The sequence below is a fragment of the Sinocyclocheilus anshuiensis genome, unplaced genomic scaffold, assembly GCF_001515605.1.
Source record: "Sinocyclocheilus anshuiensis isolate Anshui unplaced genomic scaffold, SAMN03320099.WGS_v1.1 scaffold566, whole genome shotgun sequence".
In the NCBI taxonomy this organism is placed as follows: Eukaryota; Metazoa; Chordata; class Actinopteri; order Cypriniformes; family Cyprinidae; genus Sinocyclocheilus; species Sinocyclocheilus anshuiensis.
The window spans coordinates 1831909-1846229 of record NW_015542410.1 but is presented as its reverse complement, the minus strand read 5'-3'; the positions used below and the strand labels follow the sequence as shown (position 1 = coordinate 1846229).

At 37.6% G+C, this 14321-nt stretch overlaps 1 protein-coding gene across 2 annotated transcripts in view; it reads left to right on the top strand.

Moving 5' to 3' along the window:
- Window positions 1–7198: 7198 nt before the first annotated feature.
- The window catches only part of LOC107693369 (voltage-dependent calcium channel gamma-7 subunit-like), an 18113-nt gene continuing 10990 nt past the window's right edge, over window positions 7199–14321 (top strand). Inside the window, exons 1-2 of one of the 2 annotated variants that reach the window (XM_016492722.1) lie at window positions 7199–7315; window positions 12181–12376. In XM_016492722.1, the coding sequence (XP_016348208.1) occupies window positions 12181–12376 (196 nt within the window). In that variant the 5' untranslated portion in view covers window positions 7199–7315. Of the gene's footprint in view, window positions 7316–7422; window positions 7473–12180; window positions 12377–14321 lie in introns of those variants that run through there. The other variant, XM_016492723.1, reaches the window with a different exon arrangement.

Below are 14321 nucleotides of genomic sequence, written 5' to 3'. Positions count from 1 at the left end.
GGAGCCATTACTCAGTTACTCAATTGCTTCAGTGTCACATACATTTTAGAAACCATTCTATATGCTGATTTGGTGCTCAAGAAACATTTACTATTGTTAATGTTGAAAACAGTTGTGTTGCTTAATAATTTTGTGGAAACCATTTTTTCAGGATTCTTTGATAAATATAAAGTTCAAAAGAACAGCATTTATTTGCATCCTTATTGAATAAAACTGTTTATCTATCTATCCGTCCGTCCGTCCGTCCGTCTGTCTGTTTTTAAGTAAAATATCAGATTTTTCAAGAGAAATAAATGTATGGTTATGATATGATTAAGATATATGTTGTGCTTTTCTTGTCATTTAGGATGGGCTTTTCTGATACCTAAATGACACAAGGAACAGGACATTTTTGAATAATTATCTTTCTGGATACTGTGTATGAAGGTTAATGTAGTTTTTAAAGATATTAAATAATAATAAAAAAACAGATTCAAGTAAAATAAAAGAGCTTTTATTAGGCTACAGATAAACTCTTCCAGCAGGAGTCTTGTGTATCTTGTGTGATACCATTTATAAGTATAAGTACCATTTATTATTTCTTTCCGTTTAGCAGTCTTTAAAGAGCAAAGAATTATTTGAGTATAGCAAATTTTTGGAAAATGTGTTAGATTAAAGGTGACCAGTTATTAGTAGGTACTGAACACAACACATGATATCATGCAAGAAGTCCTCAAAAACTTGAGTTTCAGTGATTTTTGTCACAGATGTGGCAGAGCTGGACAGCTCGAGGCCACACACACACACACACACACACACACACTGAACATCAAGGCACAGCACAGCGCTGCCCCGAACTGGGTCACAGCCACAAAACATAACAGTCCTAAAAACATCCAGTGCATCGCACAAATACTTTTAATCATTTCCATGCACTAGCCTATATTTACATGCATACAGCAAACTCATTAAAAATATATTTCTATAAGTAAACTTGTGAATGCTTGTATGCTGGTTTGTTGTCAGTTTAATTTAACTGTAAACCTTTTGACAAACTTTCCTCACTTTTAAAATTGAGTGAAATTGTGTGTGTGTGTGTGTGTGTGTGTGTGAGAGAGAGAGAGATTGTGCACTTGAATAAGCATCATAATCAGTTTCTATAGCATCCGTTGTGTCTTTCAGTCTAAGTACAGTATGGATATAGTATCATAAGTGCTCATTATGATCATAATTAATTCCCTTTGGGATTTCATGACTGCTTTGCTCTCATGGACCAAAGAGAAGGGAGATAATGCTCTTTTTAGATTTTTAAAGAAATGACTTGGCACTATAATGTGTGTTTGTGTTTGCGCGAAAAAAAGAATCAGACACTTGTATAAAATTACATGCTTTTTCAATTAATTATTTTCATTTTCTGTGTGTAGCTGCAGGAGTAGTGCTCAGTAATGTGTGTACATTTTATTTTATTTTTATATTTTTATGATTTTGAGGCCAGAAATGACACAATTTTTTTATCTCGATCTCTTTCATTCTCCATAAAATTGTTTTCTCCCTGTTGCTCTTGTTCTGTCTCCATCCATCCCCCTCTGTACGAGCTGCCTGTATCCCTAAGTTAACCATATATATGCATAAATGTATTCAAATAATCTATGCATGTCCCTATAATCTGTCCTCATTTGCATAATCTTCACATGGGTACTTATGCATTCCCCGCTCTCTGTTCTCACTGACTGGACTGTGAGCTTCTCCCTCTTGCATCCTTGCCTTCCCGTCCTTTTCCATCAAACTCTAACTCTCTCTCTCTCTCTTTCTGTTGATTTCATGTTTTAACTCGCCCCTACTTCCCGCCTCTCTCTGATGAGACCGCTTTGAAGTCACGGTTGTCACAGCAACGACATGATAGTGAGGGTTGGTTGCGGGCCATTTCTCTGTGGAATGCTGGGGATTCTCTGATCGGCCCAAGTCTATAAATCAAACTCCAAAATTAGCCTTTTTCTTGGCAAGTGAGTACGGTAATCATTCAAGCACAGTGGTAAATGTTCACCCACAGTAGTGCTATTCCCCCCCCCCCAATACGTTTAAAGACATGTCTGTAATCATTGCGTGCTGTGAAAGCCGTTTCAAATGTCACTCCGTCTGTGATATTCGAGAGTGCGATAATTTGTAGGAAGAGGTTTGAATGCAGATTTTAGGCCGTCCTTGAATGGAGATATCAGGTCAGTCAACGGCACTGTGTGTTATTTTTATCCCACATGTATTGGGTTTCCCCACCAGGGGTTTAAAAATAGACAAAAAAAACAAAAAGAGGAAGGGTGAGGCAGTTTAGTTAGGAGTGGGAGGGAGGAAGAGGAGAGAGAAGAAGAATGAGCGAGTAAAAGCCTAGCATCCTGTGCTCTCTCTGCTGGAGTGGATCGATTACGAAGACCCTCAGAGGGGCTCAATCTTGAGACCACCATAAAGTGAATTCTTTATTACGTACTGCCAGTGGCAAAGCCTTTTCAGTGTATGTGTGCAAATTGAAGCCTGAATTAGGTGCAAGCTCTAGAAATTAGATGAAGCCTATATTAAAGATGATATCACCAGATTGTTTGACAGATTCAAGTGTTTACATAAAGCTGTTTTATAAAATATTAGAACTATATATTCAAAAGCCTTGTCTGCTTCAATTGACACGAAAATTGTGAACCTATCTGACATTTCGCAAAACGCTTGGCTTGATTGACAGGCGATCTGACCAATCATAACGCCAAATCCACCATCTTGCCCAACAAACAAATCATACAGGAAAGTAGATTAACTTCGGTGGACTTAAACTTGAAAAATTGTGTATATTGTCTTTCTGCAGTTGAAATAAAATACATTCTGAGGTTCATTCATGTTTACTTTGTGCTTTAAGTAAATATGAAAAGACGATCGGTTCACGTGTGCCACACACATTAAAGAGCCACAAAACAGTATTATTGTTTGAATTACTTAAAAAAAGACAAAATGTTTAAATTGAGACGTTTCATACCAGAAGTAACTTAAACTGCTCTGTCTTGTCTGTCGGTGTGTTGTCAGTTTCCTCTTTGTTCCGCATGTTGTGTATTGTGTGAACGGCATGGCTTGTCGGACATAGCAACAGTAACTAAGGAGGGCGGGTTTTTGCGAAGGGTCAATTGTGCATTTAAATGAATTGATTTTATAAAGGGGTCATATGATGCTGCTAAAAATAACATTATTTTGTGTATTTGATGTAATGAAATGCGTTTAGCTGTTTTAGGTTAAAAAACACATTATTTTCCACATACTGTACATTATTGTCTCTCCTCTATGCCCCGCCTTTCTGAAATGTGTCGATTTTTACAAAGCTCATCGGTCTGAAAAGCGAGGTGTGCTGTGATTGGCCAGCTATCCAGTGCGTTGTGATTGGCCGAATACCTCAAGCGTGTGATGGAAATGTTACTCCCCTTACCATACTGTGATGCCCTGTCCGGCCACAGCGTCAGGACAAAAACATGAAAACCCATTATAAACGAGGCATTTGTTGCATCCAGTGGGGACTGCAGGTTCAGGAAACAGTCCTCCATAAAATGCGTCACACAGCGTCACACACTGCGGGCTTGAGTGAGCGGAGGCCGGCGGGCTAGAGTGAGGAACGGCCGGCGGACTTGAGAACGGCGCGGCCGGCAGATTCGACGAAGGAGCAGCCGGCGGGCTTGCGGCAACCACATGTCATGACCCCGGGCCGGACTCCGCTTCGTCCGTGGTGAAAGCCGATCTGGCGATCCACAGCGCGAAGTTGATGTATTTCCTCAGCGACCAGCACGGATCAGGTCTAGGCATGACGAAGCGGATATCGTCCTCTTTTGGAAGGCCAGTCAAAGTAGTTTCGCTTTCACAACAAAACACACAGCGTCTCCACAACATGGCGGCAGCAACAATACTACAGCGAGAATAAAATTAAATTGGTGAAATTTCCCCTATAAGTTAAAACTACTTTTTAACATCACTAAATCAACCTAAATCCATTAGGTTACGCAACAAAATTGAAGGGTTACTGTTATTCTCTACTGTTTGATGCATTTCTTCCCTATACTGTTCTCTTATCTTCTTTTTTCCTTTCTTTTTTTTATCACCGTCTTTCAGTTAGAATGATTAACAAAGATGAGAATGCCTAAGTTTATCCACTGAATTATTAAATCTAAATCTATCTCTCAGCTCTGTTATTGATCCTGACCAAATTGACTGAATGTTAAATGTCTTCAACTAAGACACAAGAAGCACCCGAGGAGAAAAAGGTGGGTGGGTGGTCGATTGTGTTTGTACAGTACACTGTCAGAAAAAATTTGCAAAAAGTGTACCTTTAGGGGTACAATAGCTTGTCACTGGTGCCGAACTCTCAAAGGGACACTTTGTATCTTATTTACCTCCATGGAGTGCATATTAGTTCAATTCAAGTTTATTTGTATAGCGATTTTCACGATACAAATCGTTGCAAACTAGAGGTCATGAATGCATGAACTAGCTTTTCTGCATCAGAAACAGGTAACATGTTTCGTAGCTTGGCAATGTTTCTAAGATGGAAGAATGCTGTTTTTGTAACATGGAAAATATGATTTTCAAAAAACAAGTTGCTATTGAATATAACACCCAGATTTTTGACTGTAGAGGAAGTAACAGTACATCCGTCTAGTTGCAAATTGTAATCCAAGAGATTCTGTTTAATGTTTTTTGGTCCAGTAAGTAATATCTCTGTCTTATCCGAATTTAACATTTTTAACACACTCTGTTAGCTTAGATAATTTGGAAGTTTAATCTGGTCTTGTTGAGATATATAGTCGAGTATCATCAGCATAACAGTGGAAACTAATCCTGTATTTTCTGATAATATTACCAAGGGGCAACATGTATATTGAAAATAGCAGAGGACCTAGGACAGATCCTTGTGGCACTCCATATTTTACTGGTGATAATTGAGATGACTCCCCATTTAGTCATTTGTAATTTTAACAAGTGCAGTTTCTGTGCTATGGTGGGGCCTGAAGCCTGACTGAAATTCATCATAGAGATCATTATTAATGCGCTATATATTATACTATATAATGCACTACTAATGCACTATATATTAGTGCATTAGTATACCATATAGTGGTGCAAATTAGTGCTGTAAGAGTAGTAATATGTACTCTTATGGTACTGTTATGAACACTTTAGGGGTTAAGAAGGTACAAAGGTGCCCCAATGACCAGATGTTGTACCCCTAAAGGTTTTTTTGCATTATTGTTTCCCACTCTGAGAGTGTATGTTGCATATGCATTATGTTGTGGTTTAATCTAAATATTTCCACCTGACCATCTTTCGTTTTTTCACCTTACTCCTCCTCGTTCAAGCACAAATGCACATGCACCACAAACATCAGAGCTTCTCTGCTGCATGGGCAGGTTGGGAGTAAAAAAGCCCAAGGCTGTGCAGTGCAGCACCTTGAACCACACACACACACTTTTTCTTTAGCACATAATGGTTTATCACATACAGACACTCAGAGGATGCATACAACACACACACTGCAGTGTTGTAAACATCTGCTTATGTGCTGCAGTCTAGTGGTATCGCTACGTTTCCCACAGCAGAATTACCTTTCTTTTACTGCAGTACAGTGGGCATCTGTGGACCTAAACATCTGTTATTCACCATACTTTCAGATGAGTTTGACATGGGAGTTTGAAATTGTTCCCTTTGAGAGAGCATAGTTTAATTTAAGACATTATGCCTGTAAATATTGGTAAATTCTGATATTGTTCCTCATTGTTTTCACCATATAGCTTTTTATATTTTGTATCACTTTAAAATAATAACTGAAAACTGTTATGCACTGTAGAAAATGTTAGTAAAATGTTGCCTTATAATTATAATCTTACCATATACTGTAAAATATATTAAATTAATACATATTAGTTTTTTTTTTTTTTTACAAAAATACATGTTGTCTTTTAAAATATATTTTATATTTAATATTTTTTAGACCATAAATAAACATTTACAGTAAAAGTATGTTGTTCAAATGTTTTTAGAAGTAAAAAAGTGTGCATTGCATTGCAATAAGAGACATTCCCTCTGCAAATAATTTCAATTTAGTTTATATTTAAATGTTTCTAATTATTTTTGTTAACAGTTATGTACATTAGGTTCTTTTGTGTTGCAGTTTGTTGTTTATTTAATGCATGTTGCATTATTTTAGTGTCTTGTGTATATATAAATTATTAGTTAAAGGGTTCCTTACCATATTCTGTAAAAATATATTTTACAAAAAATATATGTAATTTTATTGTAAAGGTGTGATTTCAATATATTTTCTACTATATATATATATTTAAGACCATACTGTACATATACCTTTACAGTACAATATATTGTTTATATTATTTTTTTTTTTATTTGAGAAAACTATATTGTAAATATATATGTGACCCTGGACCACAAAAATAGCAATAGCCAGCAATACATTGTACGGGTCAAAATTATTTATTTTTCTTTTATGCCAAAAATCATTAGGTTATTAAGTAAAGATCATGTTCCATGAAGATATTTTGTACATTTCCTACCATAAATATATCAAAACTTAATTTTTGATTAATAATATGCTTTGCTAAGAACTGCATTTGGACAACTTTAAAAGCGATTTTCTCAATATTTAGATTTTTCTTTGCACCCTCAGATTGCAGATTTTCAAATATGTTGTATCTCAGCCAAATATCGCCCTATCCTAACAAACCATACATCAATGGCAAGCTTATTTATTCAGCTTTCAGATGATGTATAATCTCAGAAAAATATTCCGAAAATTGACCCTTACTGGTTTTGTGGCCCAGGGTCACATAGTGTATTTAGTAATTTCAGGTATCCAATCACTTTATGTACAAATCAATCAAGCAATCACATGTACCACAAGAAAGTACGCATAAGTAAGCACATATGCATTTTAGTTTTGGTCGTTTAGGGAACAATCTGCTAATTAAATGTTAAATTATCCGTATCTGACTCACATGCCTTCACCGACAAATGCAGACCTAAAACTAACCGTCACCTTATTGAGCCTCATCAGCGTCAAACTACATGAGTGAAAGTCTCTCTTCTGTCATCCCTTCCCCATTCAGCCAAATCACCGCAGTGCTGAAAGAGTGAGAGAGCGCGCGAGAGCGAGGGAGAGAACACGCGTGTGTGGAGTGTGTGTTAGTGTGTGAAAGAGCGAGTGAGGTAGAGAGAGAGGAAAACTGCAAAATCTGTCAAGGTTTCCAGGCGTTCGCTCATTCCTCTCGACGCCTGTGCAGCGCTGACTCGGGTCGCGTGCTGGACGGTGAGTTCTCGCGCTCTTCGTTCTTCATGCACGTTACCGTCGCCTTAGTGGCGCGTGATTACACAGCATAGTTTGAAGTCCGAGAGATCGATTCGTTCCGGTGCTTTCGAGCCAAGTATGACAGAATCAGTCAGTTCATATCTTATAGTCCTTGCATGTGAGTATATCGACTGCGGACCACGTAATATAGCTAGTGAAACGCTCATTTAATGTTGTTGTATTTATTTCTTTTTAATTATTTTAGATGTGAGTTTTGTATCGTATATTTTGTAGACTCCTAGTCAGGTAAGAGTATAGGCTCGTGTCGTGGCGGGACTGGTACTGTATGTGTCATGGATGTTGTACATTTCTCTAGTGCTGACTTTGGTAACGCCACGAGGAAAGAGTGTACTGCGGTTGTGGGGATTTGAGAAGCGGTAGTCACGCTGTTTGTGTGTGGGTCAGGATTTGTCTTCATTGTGAGGACCAAATGTCCCTATAACAAGGATAATAAAACCTGAAATCAGCTACATAGTGAGGACCAGCTTACATACTGTATAAGTAGGCTAAATACGGTCCTGAATGGTATGTAGATATGCAGAAATGTTGTAAGGGTTGTGTTTAGGTGCAAGGGATAGGAAACACCATTAGCTGAGTATTTAAACCAATAAGAGAGTCCTCATATGACAGAGAAAAAAAAACGTTTATCTCTGTTGTAGGGACCAAAAGGATGCAAGGATAGTACAATCTGATATCACCTACTTTGTGGGGTCCATCCAGCTGTTCTTATGAGGAAATGGCTTAATATGCTAAATAATGTAATAAAATAAAACTGCAGAGGACAGGAAATGTAATTACATCGATATATTAACAATAAAGGTTCTTTTTTGTAATCAGTGGTTTCATGAAGAATTTGTAACATCCATGGAAACTTCTGATGCCACAAAAGGTTCTTTATAGTGGAAAAAGGCTCTTTAGATGTTTAAAATATTCGTCAGACTACGAAAAAATGGTTATTTTAAGAACGGATGACTGAAAGATTCTTTGGGGAGTGTGTGTGTGTGTGTGTGTGTGTGTGTGTGTGTGTGTGTGAGAGAGAGAGAGAGCGGATGAGGACAAAGTGATGTGTAGAATGGCCGAATAGTTTTATATATTTATATACTGTTGATTCTGCCTTGAGTTATGTATGATTGTTTTCTGGCTTCTTGTGGCTCAGCTGAAATAAAGATATCAGTTTGAACTTTATGAATGGTGCTTTCTATCTCTGTGAAGTGAGCTGAAGTCATGATTGTGCACATGTGAATGCATGTGCGTGTGTCATTGAGAGCTCGCACATGCGTGCAGGCCTGCATGCACGTCTGTCCTCTGAGATATTTTGGGCCAAGGTCTTTCCCCAGACCCTGTCCTTTTTTCCCTCTCATGCCTTTTGCTCTACTTGAATACCATCCTTTCACAAAGCACGCATCTCTCTGTTTTCTCTACTCATTTTCCTCCCACACTCTTCCCACTTGCCAGTTGGCCTAACCTGCTGACAAGGGAACATATTGCCATCTCAACAGAAAACTACACTCCCCTTGGGCTCTTGCTCCCCAGTCGAGTGGACACACCATCTGTGGAACCCCCAGTACACCACGAGGGCTGTCTTTCAAATGTGGTCATGTCTGGCATATATTGAATGCCCTCTGATGTAAGACATATATTGCCCAAATCCCCTGGAAGATATAAAGGATGACTGGATATTGTTCTTTTGTGCTGTACGTCTAATAGGGGCTGATGTTTTAGATTGGTTGAGATATGCTATAGTGTTTTTAATGGTCACAGCAGTGAGGGTTTTATTGAGTTTTACTGGACTGCCAGATTGTCAGCCCAATGTAGATTACAGCACTGTACAGTTACTTTACTTTCCTGTTGGATGCTAGGGTGGGCTTAACATTTTTTGATTACTTCTAGAATCCACATTTCTTTTTATTTCAGTTTATAAAAGAGGTTTTCTCTACAGTGGATTGACTACTTTTACTAGAGTGCATTTTTGCTACACATATATGTGTTTTGGACAGAAATAAAATATTTCATACTTTGTATTTTCACAAATCGCTAAACATCCAGAAACCCTTCTTGATCAAGATTACAGAGCTTTGGTGAGGGAACACAGGTCTGTGCGTCGCCTGATTTCAGCACCACTGCGACGGACAGCTCCCAATTGCCTCACTATTTTCTCTCCCACCCTGTAGCCTTGATTCGCTCTCTTTTATCTTTTTCTCTTTCATTGAGTGTCTTTCTACTCACTTCGCCCCTCACGGCTTTAAAAACGGGTTACATCTGGTACCTGCACATTTACATTTCAATAGCCATATCACATGACCAGCTGTTTCTGCAGTATGCACATATTGACCACTATGATTTATTCATGTATTTTTTTTTAATCTGTTTAGTATGACCATATACTACTAGTACACTATTTGCACACTTAAACAGAGGTGCAAATGTTATCATTTTGTGCATACTTAGCATTAGGGATTTGAACAATTCCCTAACTCTGTTTTGACTAAATCATATTATATAGATTGAGCAACAATTAAAAAAAACAAAAAAAAGCAATCAAGCAATGATTTTTGCTTGCTGGATGTTTTTTTGTTTTTTTTTGGACGACCAATTATCCAGCACACTCCAGACACATGCACATATTGCTCACATTTTCTTCATAAAATGTACTACTATTGCAATGCTGGTACCCAAAGTGCTAATGCTTTCTTCAGAGGAACTTCATTATTCACCATATTATCTTTCCCAAAGCCATTTTTCCTCACCTTTAACTTTCTTCAAAGCACCCCTTTTCTCCTCAGCTTTGCTCTGTCAATGCTCTGTGGATTATCTTAACCCGCACACATAAACCACCATTCACTATGTATCCTTCATTCATTTCAAGCACACCCTGGGGCTCCCGACACTAACCGGAGAGGATTTCACCAATAATAACCCATTATTGTGTTCTTCTCTCCCTGCCAAAAACCAAGCCCCCCAAAAAATGTTAATTTTCCGGGTTTCTAATCCACCAGCTATATGGTGCCATTCAGTGAATTAAGGGAATTGTGGGACTTCTGGAGGCATGCCAGTCAAATCCTCACTCGTGTTTCAGAGCGTGAGAGCAAAACGTGTAGCAATCCAGGAGGCATTACACTGCAAAAGCTTTCTGATACACTTCACGTTCTCTACATTTCTCGATTCTTTTTTCTGATGGTCTCTTTCGGTGTTAACCTTCAAGCTTGGATGTTGATCTATTCAACAGATATACATTAGTGCAATAGGCAGCTGTGATGCTTACAAACATGGTTTCACCCTTGCCCTTTAACCTTAAAGGATGAATTTAGCTAGTGATCCAGAACTATTTATCAGAATGCAGACCTTTTAGGGACTAGTTGATTAATGGCCAACGTTGGCACAGTGGGTAGTGCACATGCTCACATGGGGTGCAGAATCCAGCTTGTATCCCAATCCCATTCTCCCTGCACTTTCCTGTCTATTCCGTCCTGTTCATTAGAGGCAAAAGCCATCAAATAAAATAACGAATGATTTATAGTGTCTTTAAGCCCTCATGTAATTCTGAAGATATGTCTCACTGCACGCTTGCCCCTAATCATTTTAGTCATACACTATTTAAAGGACACTGTTTGTCCTTCATCTGTTTGTTCTGTTGATGAGTCACACACTAGTTCAGTAGTCGATGGAGAGGAATTTTTCATCAAGCCCTTCAGGCACAGCTAATATAATCACTCCTGGCTTATAGTTGTTATAGTGCACTCTGGTTCCCTTAATTGGTCAATGGTTGATATCGAAAGAAAACCCAGTAAAGCAATTTTTGGGTTTTTGCACAAATTAAGTACTGTGAGTATGAATCATTGGCAAATGGATGTATCATCATGGGTACTTTTTTCCAGAAACATAAGTTGTTGAACAATTGCCGAATAAAACTAAGTAGAATTCTTTCTTTTCATTTTGAATAGTTGCAAATATTTGTTTTTATAAACATAAGTTGTTTGACTCTACAAAAGGTAAGTAGCAACATTATTAAAAACAAATAGCAGTTCATTTATCTGCTCAGTTTCTCAGTTGCAACACCAAGCTCATCAGTTTCGTTTCTTAGGAAACACACTTAGAGATGGGGTAGAATTGCCTATGTAATTTTATGTGCTATTTTAACATGTTTATCTGTTTATTTGTTTGTATATTTATGAGATGAAACCTACATATTTCACCAAGGACATACACAATAATTTAAATGTTTGGGGTTGGTAAGTTTTATTTATTAATTTTTTTTTATGAAATAAGTCTCTCACCAAGGCTGCATTTATTTAATCAAAACACAGAAAAAACAGTAATATTGTGAAGCAATATTAATAATATTTTAAATAACTATTTTATTTCGAATATATATTAAATTGTAAATTCCAAAGCTGAATTTTCAGCAGCCATTAATCAGCCTTCAGTGTCACACGATCCTTCAGAAATCATTCTAATATGTTGATTTGGTATTAAAGAAACATTTCTTATTTATTATACATTTATTATGCATTTATTTATATTATTATTAGAGTTAGCCTATATTATATTTTTGTTGAAACCAAGACAAAAAGGATTTTTTATATGTATAATAGAAATCTTTTGTAACATTATAAATGTATTTAATGCCACTTTTGATCAATTGAATGCATCCTTGGTGAATAAGTTTTTTATTTTTTATCTTACTGACTCTAAAATTTGAATATTAGTGCATCTAGAAACAGTCCAGAACACCCTTACAACTACATAGCAGTTCCCTGGCAACCATCCACATTATATGAAATTATATTTTATTTATTTATGCATGTTCTTCTCTCCCGTCTTTCTAGATGAGTTCATTTAGCACCAGAGCGCTGACGCTCCTGTCGTCTGTGCTTGGGGCGTGCGGGTTACTCCTGGTGGGTGTGGCTGTGTCGACGGACTACTGGCTGTTAATGGAAGAAGGCATTGTCCTGCAGCAGAACCAGACCACAGAGGTGAAGATGGCTCTGCATTCTGGACTCTGGAGGGTGTGTTTTGTGGCTGGTAGGTCCCATTACTAGTGCTGCATTGTCTTCTATCGCTGATCAGTTTGTTGCTGAGACAGATGCCTGATTAAAAAATCAAACGCCAGTTGATTGTGGCGTCACGCTGTTATGCATCGCTTTGTCTTGACTTTGACTCCTGCATCAGGTGTTACACACAGATCCACAGTTGAATCCCTGTGCATCTGTGTATGATCAGAAGACAGCGTCTTGGTTGAGTCGCGGCTTATTTGCGGGGTGTCCTGCTGTGTTATGCAGCTGGTCTTCTTTGTCCCTGCACTGCACTGGTGTGGCATCCTATTGCATCACCCTCCCAAATCATGCCAGACATTGAAACAGGAACTAGTGAGGCTGTATGGGCAAACCACTGCGAGATGGCAAGTCAGTAACCACATCAAATTCGTAGGCTAATAAAAGATGCAGTGAAACATGCATTTTTCGGTTTTGCTTATGGAAAATTGCATTTTTATGTTGCTTTGCATTGCATGCTGGTTTGTTTTCATGACACTGACAGGAAGTGCTGAGGTGGACTGAAACGATGCCACACCAGTTGGCTGCGAATGGCTGACTAAGAGAAGTGTGAAGATGATGACACCTTGTTTCTAGCTTAACCAGTCCTGCTATTTAGTTTGTCTGTATGTGGGAGTTTGACAAATCACTACAGGAAGACTCTTCGCCAATTAGGTGTGTTGTATGTATAATTTGCACACTTTTCATGCGCTCCGGAGAGCATATGATTTATGTGTGCTCAAACAGGATCTATTTTTTTATATGTGTGTGCCGAGAGGGAGGTCTAATGTGCCATGCTTTCATGCACATTCAGATTTTTGATCTTAAAAGTATCTTTGAAAATTACATTTAATAAAGTTTAAAAAATTTAAATGACTGTACGTTAAAATATTTTGACTAAAACAAGGGTTTTCAAAAGGGGAAGGAAGGGGGTGCTAGGACAGATGAAACATTTTGGGAATTTTTTTTTTTTTTTTTTTCCAAAAATTGATTTTAGACATCAAATTTTTGTATTTTAAATATGATTTAAATATGTTTAACATAATTATTAATTTATATTCACATTTGCTATTTGATTATATTTTATTCTCCCTACTAGAGATGTATCAAAAGTCATGAACCTTCTGACAGTTTTTAGCAATAAGACTAAACTCATCTCCATATAGTTTTGTGAATTGTTTTAGTGTTTATCTCAGATATACAAAGCCCTTAAAGGGACAGGATGGAAAAAAAAAATGTGAGATGGAAAGAAAAATTTTATTTAAATGTTTTTGCATTCTCTCACAAAAGTATTGCATCCCACCAAAAAACTTTGCATTCTTTTGCAAAACATTAGCGTTCTCTCGCAAAAATATTGTTCCCTCAAGATACTTTGCATTCACTTGCAAAAGTACTTTAAAAAATATTTTTTCCTCCCACCTCATATTATTTTCATCACAAATGTTTTGCGAGCTAATGCAAAGTTTCTTGCAGTAATGCAAAACTAAAGAAAAATAATGTGTGAGAAATATATAGTTCAGTCATGAAACTCTAGATGGCACATTCTGACGGGGTGTTAACGTAACTGATGATATTCAGAGAGTTAAATGACTTGGCACAAGCTGATTGGTTCATGCTGTATATGTAGCCAATGAGCTTACTGCCTTGCATTAAAAAAATTAGACGACAAAGAATTAACTTGACGGAGCTCAAACTCAAAACACACGGCAGCAACAAACAGGAAGTGACGTCCAAAAAGCTAGTGTCTGCATTCCCATAATCCTTAGTGAGCTTTTCAAGAACTAAAACGAACGGCTCGTTTGGACTACAGCGTTGCTTTCCGGGCTTTGTGATATCACAAAGCGGCTCATTAGAATATCATTAAAAATAATTCCCGCCTACAGAAATTCAAATGGTTGGGGGGTGGGGAGGGGCGAGGTTGTGGTTAGAACGCTTGG